The sequence below is a fragment of the Oncorhynchus nerka genome, linkage group LG20, assembly GCF_034236695.1.
Source record: "Oncorhynchus nerka isolate Pitt River linkage group LG20, Oner_Uvic_2.0, whole genome shotgun sequence".
NCBI classification, from domain to species: domain Eukaryota; kingdom Metazoa; phylum Chordata; class Actinopteri; order Salmoniformes; family Salmonidae; genus Oncorhynchus; species Oncorhynchus nerka.
The window spans coordinates 73,631,416-73,646,114 of record NC_088415.1 but is presented as its reverse complement, the minus strand read 5'-3'; the positions used below and the strand labels follow the sequence as shown (position 1 = coordinate 73,646,114).

The 14,699-nt window shown below is 40.2% G+C and overlaps 1 protein-coding gene across 1 annotated transcript in view; it reads left to right on the top strand.

Annotated features, from left to right (window-relative positions):
• The window catches only part of LOC115103101 (astrotactin-1), a 252,497-nt gene that overhangs the window by 26,433 nt on the left and 211,365 nt on the right, over positions 1 to 14,699 (top strand). The window contains exon 2 of the mRNA XM_029623730.2: positions 10,088 to 10,275. Within this exon, the coding sequence (XP_029479590.2) occupies positions 10,088 to 10,275 (188 nt within the window). The remainder of the gene's footprint in view (positions 1 to 10,087; positions 10,276 to 14,699) is intronic.

The following is a 14,699-nucleotide window of genomic DNA, read 5'->3' as shown; positions in this document are numbered from 1 at the left end:
CACACACACACACACACACACACACACACACACACACACACACACACACACACACACACACACACACACACACACACACACACACACACACACACACACACACCTTGTAGCACAACTTCAAGATTAGGCCTACAATACATGAACAATAGTGTCTCTAATTATTTTTAGGTGATTGTCAAGAGTCCAGAGCAGGTTAACCCTGTTAAACAGCTATCACAGCACGTTTTCTTCCATTTGTTTCGTTATGTAATGTTTTGCTGATCACGTGTGAGACATTATTTGATCAGTTGTCATTGCCATGCCACCCGGCCAGTGTGACTTTTACTGAAGTCAAACGCTGAATCACAATTGGAGCTCGGATTGATCGTGTTGAAACCATCAAACCGAGCCATGTATTTTACATTAACTCCAGGCAAGAACTGTGATCTCCTCACCTTGAAGTTTCCCATTCCCCTGTCCTCTAAGCTGTATCCCATGCCTAATCATCCAACATGAAATATTTAACATGGCTTTAAAACGCTAACCATTACCATTTGCCAGCCATCATGTTCAATACGGCAAGTGTTGGATTGCTTGTTCAAATAAGACTGACTTTGATTGATTGTTCAGTTTCTTAATCCTATTCATGTAGAAAATTGGCATAGTCAAGACACATACCTTGAAACAAACCTTTTGGATGGGTACATTTTATGTTTTTACATTTTCAAAATATTTATTTTATGCTTCCCACATACCGTTTAAGGGCATTGACCTCTAAAAATCTAGAAATGCAATTGTATCTTATTTTTGTAAAGAATATTTGCTTTCATTTGTTTTTCCACAGGCATATGGTTTTCAATGATTAACCAGACAAACTCTTTTTGGTAAACACAAGGTCTTTGTCAACTCCCAGTCTATGGTAACGATGTAGGATCTTAATTTGAGCCAGTTTGCTACAGCAAGACAATAATCCTGCAGCAACGTGCAATGTGAACTATTATGTGGATTAGAATTAATTACACACTTTTTAGGGGTTGAGGCCTTTTTAAACCTCAAATACTGTAATGTATTTAAGGTTTTAAAAGGTTTCGGAAGTTTGTAATTTCCACTTGGAAATTTCAGTCATGATTTTCCATTGAATAAAAAAAAATCCTGCATTTCATGAATGTTCTCCTGCAACAGGATGATCAAATGAAGATCCTACACCTGTATACGTTCTCATACTTTAAGTATCTGATTAAGTGACTGTCTATGTAGAACAATAGAATAAATTGAACTGAATGCAGTGCTACAGTAGAACTGTTTTTACTGCAATCAGAAAGCACTACTGTGCATTTTCACGTTTCATGTTCAAATCGTAGACACAAACTCTCTAATATATTGAAATACGTCTTTGATAGTTATGATACATTAAGGCTTTACAGGAGCTTTGCATGAAGGACTTTTGGCATATTTGCAGCTTAAGGAGGTTCATCCAGTTTGCAATTGTAAGTTTAGTATCCTCAGACTTCCCAATGTAGGGAGTTAAAAAAAATCTATTTGGCCAGTAGCTGAAATGTATTTCAGTCCCTTTTCCCAGTGAAACCACAAGTAATGAAAGTAAGAGGGCAGATTCTGACACTGCAGAAGGATGTGAGCTGAATCATTCTGGCCTCTCCAGTAGCTAGGTCACTGCTGCTTAAATTCAGTACAAAACAGACTATAGCCCTCTCTATTGTGCTCTCTCCCACTGGGAAACAGGCCTCCTATTACACATGCAGCTCCAGAAATTGTCCCTCAACCATAGCCGTGTTACCTGCGTGATATTTCTGTGAAAACCTTCAAAAATAAATTTGAATGTGTCTTTGCAATAGCAACTACAAACTTATTGAAATGAACAAAGCTCAAAGCAAATCTTTGCGGGGAGTGTCACGGGACCTTTGACGACAATTCAAGCTTGATTTTTCGTCTCATCCCAAATTCCCTCTAAATTCATTATTTTGATTGTGCTGGGATTTGAAGTCCTACTGAATTTTTTATAACATGTCAATATATAAAGTTGGCTCAAAAGAAAATAAGCAAGCTCTCAGGTGAAGAAGAAATTCAGGGAAACTGAGGGCCTCTCTAAAGAAGAGCTCAATGACGCCATTTTGCAGGCCTATAGACATGCTATGGAGGAACAATATTGCAGCCTGGACCATATTATTACCACAGCTGTGAAAAAGGCGGTGGACAACATTCTGCCACCAAATATTGCAGATTTTTCGGTCTAGGTGACTGAAACCAATGATTCAGGCAATGCCTTAACAAAGGGGAAGTATGACCAGCTTCACTTTAAGGTGCGCAAGAACAAGGGAAAGATGGCAGACTATGATAAGAAGATTGAGTACATGTCCCTAAAAGTGACAGAAATGGAAGACCAAGGTCACATGTCAAATTTGAGATTGGTGGGATTTAACAATTCTGAGGAAGGTTTGGACGTCATTGGGATCCTAAAAAGAAGTGTGCAAATGTGGATCCCTTCATTGGCAGGCCGGGATATCTGCATCGAGAGGGATCACCACCAATTCAGCAAGAACTCTGGGCTTGAGCGGCCTCGCATCCTGATCCTTAAACTGCTATACTGCTAGGGGCGAGGGCCGTTTTTTTCCCATCAAGGACAAACACCAAGATCTGCAGTACTTTCCCGGATTACAGTGCAGAGATTGTGAAGGAGAGGATTGTAATTCCATTAAAGAATCTTCTTCCATTAAAGAAGACACCTGAAACCCCACCTCTTTAAGGAATACCTAGGATAGGATAAAGTAATCCTTCTCCCCCTCCCCCCCTTAAAATACCTAGATGCACTATTGTAAAGTGGCTGTTCCACTGGATGTCATAAGGTGAAAGCACCAATTTGTAAGTCGCTCTGGATAAGAGCGTCTGCTAAATGACTTAAATGTAATGTAAATGTAGAAGAAGATGACGGCGATTGAGCTAAAGCCATTTTTGCAGTATCCTAAACTGTTTAAGCTAACACATGGAGACAACAGGCTTATCTTCAACTCACCCAGGGAGGCATGGGGCTCCCGAGTGGCGCAGCAGTCCAAGACACTGTATCTCAGTGCTAGAGGCATCACTTCAGACTCCCTGGTTCGAATTGGCCCAGCATCGCCTTGGTTTGGCCCGTGTAGGCCGTCATTGTAGATAAGAATTTGTTCTTAACTGACTTGCCTTGTTAAATAAAGGTAAAATAAATAAAAAATAGCTCTTCCTTTGATAAACATTAGAGATGAGGATGGGTTCCGGCCCAGGCCACAGCACCGGCCCCTGGTTGGATCCCGGAAAAGACACAGTCGCACTGGATATGAACATCTCTTCACCCGGGATGAAGTGGTAGCTTGCGGCTAACTAGTTACGTGCCTGATTTGTTTGGCTATTGTTTGGAGAACTATAAGCTCACAAATAAAGATAGCTTCAGCTCTGTGCTTCACAGAACTGAGATTATGAAGTAACTGGCGAGTAGTTTTGTTTTGGAGGACATTGCTGAACCATATGGATAAATAGTTTATTTCAGATGCTAACAGATACCCATAGACTTCCTGTCATTGTGCTAAGACTAGTTAGCATTGGCTTGTGAAACTAGCTCTAACTTCCTTCATACTGGACACAGAGACATACAAATGGTATCCATGAGTTAATCTGACTGGGGAAGTAGAAAAATGAAGTAGATACAGTGGGGGGAAAAAGTATTTTCTTGCTTGTTTGTAGGTGACCAAATACTTATTTTCCACCATAATTTGCAAATAAATTCATTAAAAATCCTACAATGTGATTTTCTGGATTTTTTTTCTCATTTTGTCTGTCATAGTTGAAGTGTACCTATGATGAAAATTACAGGTCTCTCTCATCTTTTTAAGTGGGAGAACTTGCACAATTGGTGGCTGACTAAATACTTTTTTGCCCCACTGTAATTCCTGAAGTATCCATTTAATCTTTACAGCCATTGCATATTTTTGTTTTGTCTTTTTTGGGGGGTCAGCTACCTTTCAACTTCCCTCTGTTTGCACAGCCATGCCTGCTACTTACTGATGTCAATCTACTGTGCATGTTCCAATTACTGATTTGAATGTTATGAGCTTGAATTTAAGAGGTTTGAATGTGCCAATCAAACATACTTGATGTTTAGAATATTTACACCGCATGCAAGTATTCATTCATTGATTCAGCAAACTAATTTGTTGGATAATAATGTGCTCAGATTCCAAAACAGATGCTATAACATAGTCATCCATTCATGCGCTACAAACAAGTCACAGGGAGTATTGATCTTGGTGGATAGAAAACTCCAGATCTTTGTCGATGTCTCAGGGAATGATTCTTGTGGACAATTTGTTTTTGTTATAGTGACCGTGAATCATGTGGAACTTATTTTAGCTTGAATTTACGCCCCCAAATGAGTATAACAACATGTTCTTGGCTTCCATCAGTGACTCTTTGCTACAGTTCCATGACAGTCATCTCATAGTGGGGGGAGATTTTAATGCAACAATTAACCCAGCGTAAAATAGATCCTCAAGTAGTCAGGATTCTCTCCCTGCCTTTTTCCTTGCTCTGATAACTTTTATTGCAGAACTGAATTGAATAGACCTATGGCGGATTGGTAATGGACAGGTGAAAGCTAACCTGTTTTACTCTGCTCGACAGATCGTATTCTAGAATTGACTATATTTTGGGGAAATGTACTTTACAAGTTAAATATTATTATTGGGGCTTGCAAAGCAAGAGAACCCACTTTAAATCTTCAACATCTGACTTATAGTTATTATTTTTATTTTCAACACTACTCAACACCGTTTAAGCTAGAAACATCATTCAAACTTGAAAACGTGCAGATCCGTCTGGAATAGTGTGCCTGTATGCAACCTTTTGATGTTTTTTATACATTTTAAAATATTACGCTTTTTGTTCATCTTTTTGCCCTCCATCCACTTTCATGTTATTTCCTCAGCATTTCAACAGCCCCATTGTTACATCATCACTTCCAACATTCCATTCACTGTAAATGCAACAGTGCAACTTTTGACACAAATCAGCTACTTTGACCACTTTGCCAACAACTTTAAAAAGTTAGAGCGTATGAAATCTTCATCTACTTCTCTGCTTTTCAAATCTGAACTCGGAACAAAAATATATTATACCAATCAAACGATACAGCTGTTTATCTAACCGCGTCAAAGACATTTCCTCAAACTTTTTATAAACAACTGACATTTTTACCACTTTCCCAACAAGTTATACAAAAAGTAAGATGGTATGACATCTTCGTCTACTTCTTTGCTATTGAAATCTGACGTCGGAACAAAAATATCTCTTACCAATCAAACCTTTGTCATGGAATTATTCTAATCAAAAGGAGACTTTAAAATGCATTCAAAACAAGTCAACTTTATTATTTAATTTCTGCAGTATTGGAGCTTGTCAACAACCCTCCCGTAGGTGATTCGTTGAGAGCCCAACCAGCAATACTAAGCCACAGCATTTTATAGCACAGTCCATCCTCTGGATGTTCATGACAAATCACAGATGAGAGAATTTATACAAAGGTACGTTTTGCTCTCATGCCAAATACCTGCCTCTAGTTCATTTACTGCTTGCTTGTGCAAAAATATTAATGCAACCTAGAATAGTAAATCCTTTCTTTAAAGAAACTGGAGATTGGTTCTCCCTGTTACTGACAGACAGACACACAGACACTAATCATGGAATGGAATGTTGTCTTATCACCAATCCATCGTGAATCTACTGTCAGTGTTAAATCTCCCAGAGGCCCACTTTCAGTCCACACACACAGATGATCAAATCAAATCAAATGGATTTATATAGCCCTTCATACATCAGCTGATATCTCAAAGTGCTGTACAGAAACCCAGCCTAAAACCCCAAACAGCAAGCAATGCAGGTGTAGAAGCACGGTGGCTAGGAAAAACTCCCTAGAAAGGCCAAAACCTAGGAGGAAACCTAGAGAGGAACCAGGCTATGTGGGGTGATCAGTCCTCTTCTGGCTGTGCTGGGTGGAGATTATAACAGAACATGGCCAAGATGTTCAAATGTTCATAAATGACCAGCATGGTCAAATAATAATAATCACAGGCAGAACATTTGAAACTGGAGCAGCAACACGGCCAGGTGGACTGGGGACAGTAAGGAGTCATCATGCCAGGTAGTCCTGAGGCATGGTCCTAGGGCTCAGGTCCTCCGAGAGAGAGAAAGAAAGAGAGAAAGAGAGAATTAGAGAGAGCATACTTAAATTCACACAGGACACCGGATAGGACAGGAGAAGTACTCCAGATATAACAAACTGACCCTAGCCCCCCGACACATAAACTACTGCAGCATAAATACTGGAGGCTGAGACAGGAGGGGTCAGGAGACACTGTGTTCTAAAAACCCCATATTCTGTTGCATAAAACAACCATTTGATGCAATAACAGTATTATAACATAATCTTGTCATTTCTGTTCTCACACCTTACAGCTGTTTTTGTAACCGCATTTAAAAAATCTCCAACTGAAGTTTTAACAACTTTTCCATGACTTTGAATAAAAACTCAAGAGGGTATGACATCTTGGTCTACTTATCTGCTATTCAAATCTGGCATTGGAACAAAAATATATCATACTTAGTAACTGAATCTAGTATGTTTTCTATGAACTCTTAGAATCTGCCGTTTTGAACACTCCCCCAAGAAGTTAGACTAAAACGTTTAGCAGATTAAATCTTTGTCTACTTCTCTTCTAATTAAAGAAAAATCAGAACATAAATATCTTCAACCAACCAAAAGTTGCAGCTGTTTATCGGAGTTTAGAGTGATGAAAGGTAGCTAGCTATCATCAGCTAACTGCTCTCTAATGTCTCATCAAATATCAAATCAAATCACAGACGTTAGCAGATGTTAATGCGAGTGTAGCGAAATGCTCGTGCTTCTAGTTCCGACCATGCAGTAATAGGAGCTGCCTAAACGGAGGTATTGCTATGGATACTCACAGACACAGAGGAGCACATGGCAGAGTAGGCATAAAATGTGATGAGGGTGAAGAGGGTGAGACAGCCAAGGCAACAACGCATCATCCTCCTTCTCGGGATTGTGCTCTATGTCCAAAATATTCAGCTGGCTAGTTTTCCTGTCTATAAAGAGAAGGGCAGACTGTACGTTGATTTTGCTGCTCTTATTGGATAGAGTGAAGCTGTCTGGGTTCACTCGCTTCAAATTTCACCTGGTCACTTCTCATCGCACTTCTTTCAGTTTTCACATTCAAGGGTTTTTCTTTATTTTTTTTATTTTTTTACATTGTAGAACAATAGTGAAGACATCATAACTATGAAATAACACATATGGAATCATGTAGTAACCAAAAAAGTGTTAAACAAATCTATTTTATATTTGAGATTCTTCAAATAGTCACCCTTTGCCTTGATGACAGCTTTACACACTCTTGGCATTCTCTCAACCAGCTTCATGAGGTAGTCACCTGGAATCCATTTCAATTAACAGGTGTGCCTTCTTAAAAGTTAATTTGTGGAATTTCTTTCCTTCTTAATGTGTTTGAGACAATCAGTTGTGTTGAAGATAGCCCTATTTGGTAAACGACCAAGTCCATATCATGGCAAGAACAGCTCAAATAAGCTGAGAAACGACAGTCCATCATTACTTTAAGACATGAAGGCCATTCGATATGGAAAAAGTCAAGAACTCTGAAAGTTTCTTCAAGTGTAGTTGCAAAAATCATCAATCACTATGATGAAACTGGCTCTCATGAGGACTGCCACAGGAATGGAAGACCGAGAGTTACCTCTGCTGCAGAGGATAAGTTCATTAGAGTTCCCAGCCTCAGAAATTGCAGCTTCACAGAGTTCAAGTAAGAAACACATCTCAACATTAACTGTTCAGAGGAGACTGCGTGAATCAGCCCTTCATGGTCAAATTGCTGCAAAGGAACCACTACTAAAGGACATCAATAAGAAGAAGAGACTTGCTTGGGCCAAGAAACACGAACAATGGATATTGTACCATTGGAAATTTGTCCTTTGGTCTGATGAGTCTAAATTTGAGATTTTTGGTTCCAACCACTGTGTCTTTGTTAGATGTGGTGTGAGTGAACAGATGATCTCCTCATGTGTATTTTCCACAGTAAACCATGGAGGAGGAGGTGTTATGGTGTGGGGGTGCTTTGCTGGTGACACTGAACCAGCATGGCTACCACAGCGTTCTACAGCAATACGCCATCCCATCTGGTTTTGGCTTATTGGGACTATCATTTGTTTTTCAACTGGACAATGACCCAACACACCTCCAGGCTGTGTAAGGGCTATTTTACCAAGAAGGAGAGTGATGGAGTACTGCATCAGATTAAATTACGTCTACAATCCCCCGACCGCAACCAAATTGAGATAATTTGGGATGAGTCCGACCGCAGAGTGAAGGAAAAGCAGCCAAAAAGTGCTCAGCATTTGTGGGAACTCCTTCAAGACTGTTGTAAAAGCATTCCTCATGAAGCTGATTGAGAGAATGCCAAGAGTGTGTAAAGCTGTCATCAAGGCAAAGGGTGGCTATTTGAACTTTTAACACTTTTTTGGTTACTACATGATTCCATATGTGTTATTTCATAGTTTTGATGCTAGAGACACCAAAACAACTTTCAAATGTCCAGGCTATCTTATCAACCAATCAATCAATAAATCAATATTGTCATCTTCCTACTTTTTAAACTATAACCTTTCACCACCATTACTACTGCAGTCACTACCACTACTATAACTCATTTAAAAACCATATCGACTTTAAAACAAGCTAGCAAGCACACCACATTTTCTTCAGGAAATGTAGTTTTCAGTGATCACTGTTAGCCTAAAGGGTTTATTTATTATTTAGAACTACAGCTAGCTATCAGTAGGTCTACATATAAACCTATTCTACACACTTCTTCAACTGCCCCAAAAATACTTTAAACAGCTGTCATCAATAGATTCACCATCATATTTCTCTCCCCGATAGCTTAAAACGTTCTAATCATCACATCATCATTCAACTAAAATCAAACTTAATTTACACTGAAAGTTTTACCAAAGTAAATTGTGCATCTATGTATCTGAAACCCACAGCATGAATGATTCAGAGCTGCTTTGCTTTCCTACGTGTGGTCCACACGATCCAGCCTTTAATTCCCATCTTCAGACAGAAGATCTCTTTGTCCTACGTCTTTCTTCTTTCAGTTTTCACACACAACTACTGTAGTTTAGACATTTCTTCAATCTAACTGCCCCACAATCCAAAGTAATATGGTTGATGTAGTAGTCTATTAAAGTAATCTGACCAATTATTTTACAACATTTAACTAACTACAGTAGATGTAACTGCTTTGCTTAAAATAGTGAAGTAAAACTTTTTTAACTTCTTCCATTACCACAATAATACATTTAAAGAGCCAAAGCAAGCCCCAAACTTTACTTGTAAAGTTACCATCCAGTTATTATTATTATTATTATTATTATTATTATTATTATTATGGTGCAATTAGAGGGGGTACACAAATAATAGTGGTACACTAATTGTGCTGGTTGGTTGGTGGTCCCATGCAGAGAGGGAAGCGATGGGCTCATTAATAACACTCTCATGCTGAACCAGACCCTGGAGGGAACTCTCTGCTGTAAAAAGTGCCCTGTCACTTTGTCAGATCATTTGCATCTAGGTTAAATCTAGCCCCTAAATCTTATTTACTGGGAGGTCCCATTCTGCTGCGGCACAGTACCATCAGTAATCAGTGTCAGATAAACCTAGTTACAGTACACTCACGCAATTAAAAGCATTCAGTTAGATCACAATTAAGGAACGGAATGTTTCAGCGTATAGGCACACAGGTAATAGATACTAGGGTAATAGTTATTACCCTGCTGGCAAAGAATGTAATGGGTTTTTGTAAAAGGGCATACGGTTTCAGAAATGGTTATGCACTGATAATTCAGTATAATATGCTTCCTAACCCAGGTACCATACTCCTCGCTCACTCATATGATAAGCGTGTGAAATGAATTGTTGAAAATGCATCGTTACTGACTCGTACATTATCTGTGTGTCCTGTTTGACTGGCAGAGATCACGGGAAACTCTGAGGATATTCCTCTGGTGCGATGGCGGCAACAGTGGCTGGAGAACGGCACGTTGCTCTTTCATATCCACCACCAAGATGGCAGCCAGAACCTCCCCGGCCTCTCCGCCACAGACGACCCTGCCAGCGACTCTGCCGAAGAGGAGCTACGCATCCTCCACGTCTCTGTCATGGTACGGTACTCTGCTGGCTGGGGTTGGAATGGGGGGGGTGGGTGTTTTATTGTGATGTTTGATCATGATGTTTAACAAGGTTGTTACTTTCCAGTTATTTGCACTGCTCTAATATAAGTATTAGAACTTGGTGCATTTCTTGGTACATGTGGACATGGTACAATGAAAGGTTTGGACTACATTGATGGATGACAGTACTTCTAGACATTTGAACAAATGATTCAGCTTTAGAAAAATTATTCTAGTAGCTACTAGGTACATTGCACAGACCCATGTCAAATAATGTACTGACCTTGAGTCTCCTCTGCATTGTTTGCGTGCATTAGTACACAATGAAAAAGTAGACTGAAAGAGGACAACATTTTCATATTTAATTTCAGTAAATTACCTTGTTTTTACTATCCCATATTTTCCTCCAAATCTAAATGTAACAACCATTTGGTCGTTGTTTCCCTGTTTCTATTCCCCTTGCTATCTACTCATGCTAATAGCTGCTTGACAATACATTCACAAAGCTCTTGTGGAGGTGTGAAAGGCTTAGCATGCAGATAGGACAGACCTAGCAACAGATGGCTGCTGCACTGTTCTCCTGCTCCGGCCTCGCTCTCTACAGCTTGTGGCTCGGTTGGAGGGCGGCCTTATAAAGCCAGCGTTGCATCACTTCGTTAGGTTCTTGTGGATACGTGCAGCCCCAGCACTCTCTCTCACACCAACTGCCTCTCTCTCGCTACACCACACCTGTCATTGAGCCATTTTCATTGTTCCGCCATACGCCGTAGCCACCAGGATGGCTCGATGGCCAACGATTCTAGCCAGGATTCTACACAGCAGAGTGGCCTGTCATACACAGTTCAATGCCTGGCCACCAGGCCCATCATGGGACAGTTTAAAACTATTGAATGAATGTAGTCCAACCTGAGGCTTGAAAATAGGCCAGCTATAACTGGGGCTTAATCTCATAGACATGCAAATTCACTGAACTGCTCCAAACTCAGTTTTGTCTCCAGAAGGGGGATTTCCCTCACCTTGTGGCCATTCCAGCTGAAGTGATAAGGGGCTAAATGTGATGGAAAGACTTGTTGTTTTTTCTCCTGCAAAGATTCTGCATTACATACTTGTTTTGCAATTGTGTTTCAAAGTTTCAAGTTACTGGTGTGCTCCCTCTGCCACAAGGTGACCACAGTGCCCTTTGCTTCTCTGCCTGAACATCATCCATAATGGATGAGTTACCTTGTGTTCCATGTTCAGCCGCAGGTGAGCTCCTGCAAGTCGAGACACATGTCCTCAGCTCTCTTTTAGCCCAGAGGCAGAGGGAACAACAAGCAACCTTTAACACTGTGCACCACCACCCATGGCGCCACCCTTTTAAAGAGACATACACTCCGGTAGCAGGAAATAAACATTTTTATTTAATCTTTATTTAACTAGGCAAGTCAGTTAAGAACAAATTCTTATTTACAATGACGGCCTAGGAACAGTGGGTTAACCTACTTGTTCAGGGGCAGAACGAAAGATTTTTACCTTGTCAGCTCGTGGATTCGATCTCACAACCTTTCGGTTACTGGCCCAATGCTCTAACCACATGTTAACAAATTCTCACTGATAAAGCAGCAAAGTGCGTCATTGCAGTACATTTCAAAGGTCCCTAAATATTGTAAACTAATTACATTATAAAGAGGGAAAGAGGAAAATAATTTCACAACGTATTGAAATAAGAAGACATCACAAATATATATATTTTAAAGCCTGAGGAACACATCAAATCTATTGGATTTTATTGGAGATTTTCTATACCTCACGGTATAATCAGCCCATTTCCATTGAATTAAGGTCTTAGTCCCCCAGTGTCCTGCCTGAACTAATAAATCTAGACTCCATGGTATAATTAACGTCTTAAATGTTTTCCTTCTGCATTGATACATTTTGAACGTCACACCTTTTGCCAGTATAGCCTTAGTAAACATGCTAGTGCTCCGTCTTGCTGCTGTAAATTCAGGGTTAAGATGGGAATTGAGGGGGTCGAGTTTCTTGGGAAACTGGCGGCATGGCGATGGCATGACATTAAGAAATTGTATGCAGATGTGAGCAGAAGAAATACATTTTTTATTGGTCAGAGGTATAGTATAAGAGCAGGCAAAAACTTGAAACAATGTAACTATAACTCTTCATTTGCTGTTTGATACGATAGAGCAAGGCAATCAGAAGGAATAAGTCCAACAACAAACATTTCATACTTTCAATGAAAAAATACCACATAAGAAATTCAGAAATAATTGCCCCGGCCGGGGCCTGGACTCAAGACGTTCTTCACAACATTACCAACGGTTTTCCTTTGGGCACCCCCTCAGACCCTTGCACTTTTGGTTTAAGTGCCTGATAAGACCTTGTTTTATGGCCACTCACACCCTTGAAAGGAAATACTGTTTCCTCTTTCCACTCTCATTTACTCCAAAAATGCCATCCAGATCAGATAAGGCAAGCAGACATGCAGTGACCCATTCATTAATGCAAGCATACGCCCCTGAACTTGAAGATTTACTGGCTACATAATAAAGATTAATGATAAAAGAGCATTTTAGTTTGTAATGATATACAATTTAAGGGGACCACACATATCCACCCGGAAGGAAGGAAGAGGAAATTCAGTTAGAGTAATCTAAACCAAAATATTTAATAAAATATTGTGTTTATAGTTTTGAAGGCTAAAGTTTTTTTTTCGTGTCTCTCTTCCGGCTGTTCCGTAGGGTAGTAACCACATTAAGAAAATATATCCAAAGGAACAGCCATAGAAAATGTCAAGGCCTTGCTACAAATCACAGCTGACTTATCAATTGATCTCTTTAAGTACTGTATGTGTAGGGAAAGCCTTACACAATTTCTAAGGTTTTTGGGTGGATGTGGGTTTTCAATTGAAGAGGATATGGGGATTTTATGTATGCTGTATGCTGTAAACTCAGTTGTATCAGCTAACCTACATTAGCAACCAATGGCACAATGTTGTCTGTCGATCTAACTAATTCTCACATAATCATATAGAAAATTCAACTAGACTAGAAGCTAGCTAGTCAAAGTTTGGAAGAAAGTAGAATCAGAAGAATCAGAACTCGTAAGCTAAGCTTAAGTAAATGTTTTATGTTCTCTCGGTTGTTATATCAAATTGAGAGTTGTTCTATATATTATGAATGGATTACTAATTCATTTCATTTCATGAGGTACAATGTGTACATGCTGAATCTCTCAAGAACATATCTTCTTTAATGATTATGCCTTGCAGTACAGCAGGAGACTTGAATGTGTCCTTAATAAGAAAAATGTAGCTTTCATGCAATATTAGCTTTTATGAAATATTCTAAGTTGAATTAAATGATTTAAGTTAATTTCATTAATAACCCATTCCAACAAAACCCCATCGTGCTGTGTGTTTAATGGGGGTTTAACTTTCAAAAATGTTCAATGTCAAAATCAGAAATGGATCATAAACCGTAAAAAAGTCATGCTGATAATTGTCAATTTTTAAAAATATTTTACCCCCTTTTTCGTGGTATCCAGTTGTTAGTAGTTACTGTCTTGTCTCATCGCTACAACTCCCGTACGGGCTCGGGAGAGACGAAGGTCGAGAGCCATACGTCCTCCGAAACACAACCAAGCCGCACTGCTTCTTAACACAGGTGCATCCAACCCATAAGTCAGCCGCACCAATGTGTTAGTTGAAACACCGTACACCTGGCGACCTGGTTAGCGTGCACTGTGCCCGGCCCGCCACAGGAGTCGCTAGTGCGCAGTGAGACAAGGATATCCCTACCTGCCAAACCCTCCCTAACCCGGACGACGCTAGGCCAATTGTGCGTCGCCCCATGGCTGCGACAGAGCCTGGGGTCTCTGGTGGCACAGCTAGCACTGCGATGCAGTGCCTTAGACCACTGCGCCACCCGGGAAGCCTGATAATTGTCACATTTGATTTCATTGTTGTCATTAAATATTTTTTGTAAGCATTTAACACTGAATAGTTAGACGAATAGTTAGACGAAACTGACAGGTTAGACGATTTGGATGAACTGAAATTATATTTTAAGTGCCTCCCCAAATGGCGCAGTGGTCTAAGGCACTGCATCGCAGTGGCACTACAGACCGGGGTTCACAGCTGGCCTTGACTAGGAGACCCATGAGGCTGCACACAATTGGCCCAGTGTCGTCTGGGTTAGGGGACGGTTCGGCTAGCCGGGATGTCCTGGTCCCATCGCGCTGTAGAAATTCCTTGTGGTGGGCTGTGTGCCTGCAAGCTGACTTTGGTCACCAGTTGTACAGTGTTTCCTCCAACACATTGTTGCGGCTGACTTCCGAGTTAAGCGAGCAGTGTATCAAGAAGCAGTGGGACTTGGCTGCGTCATGGTTCAGAGGACCCATGGCTCTCAACCTTTGCCACT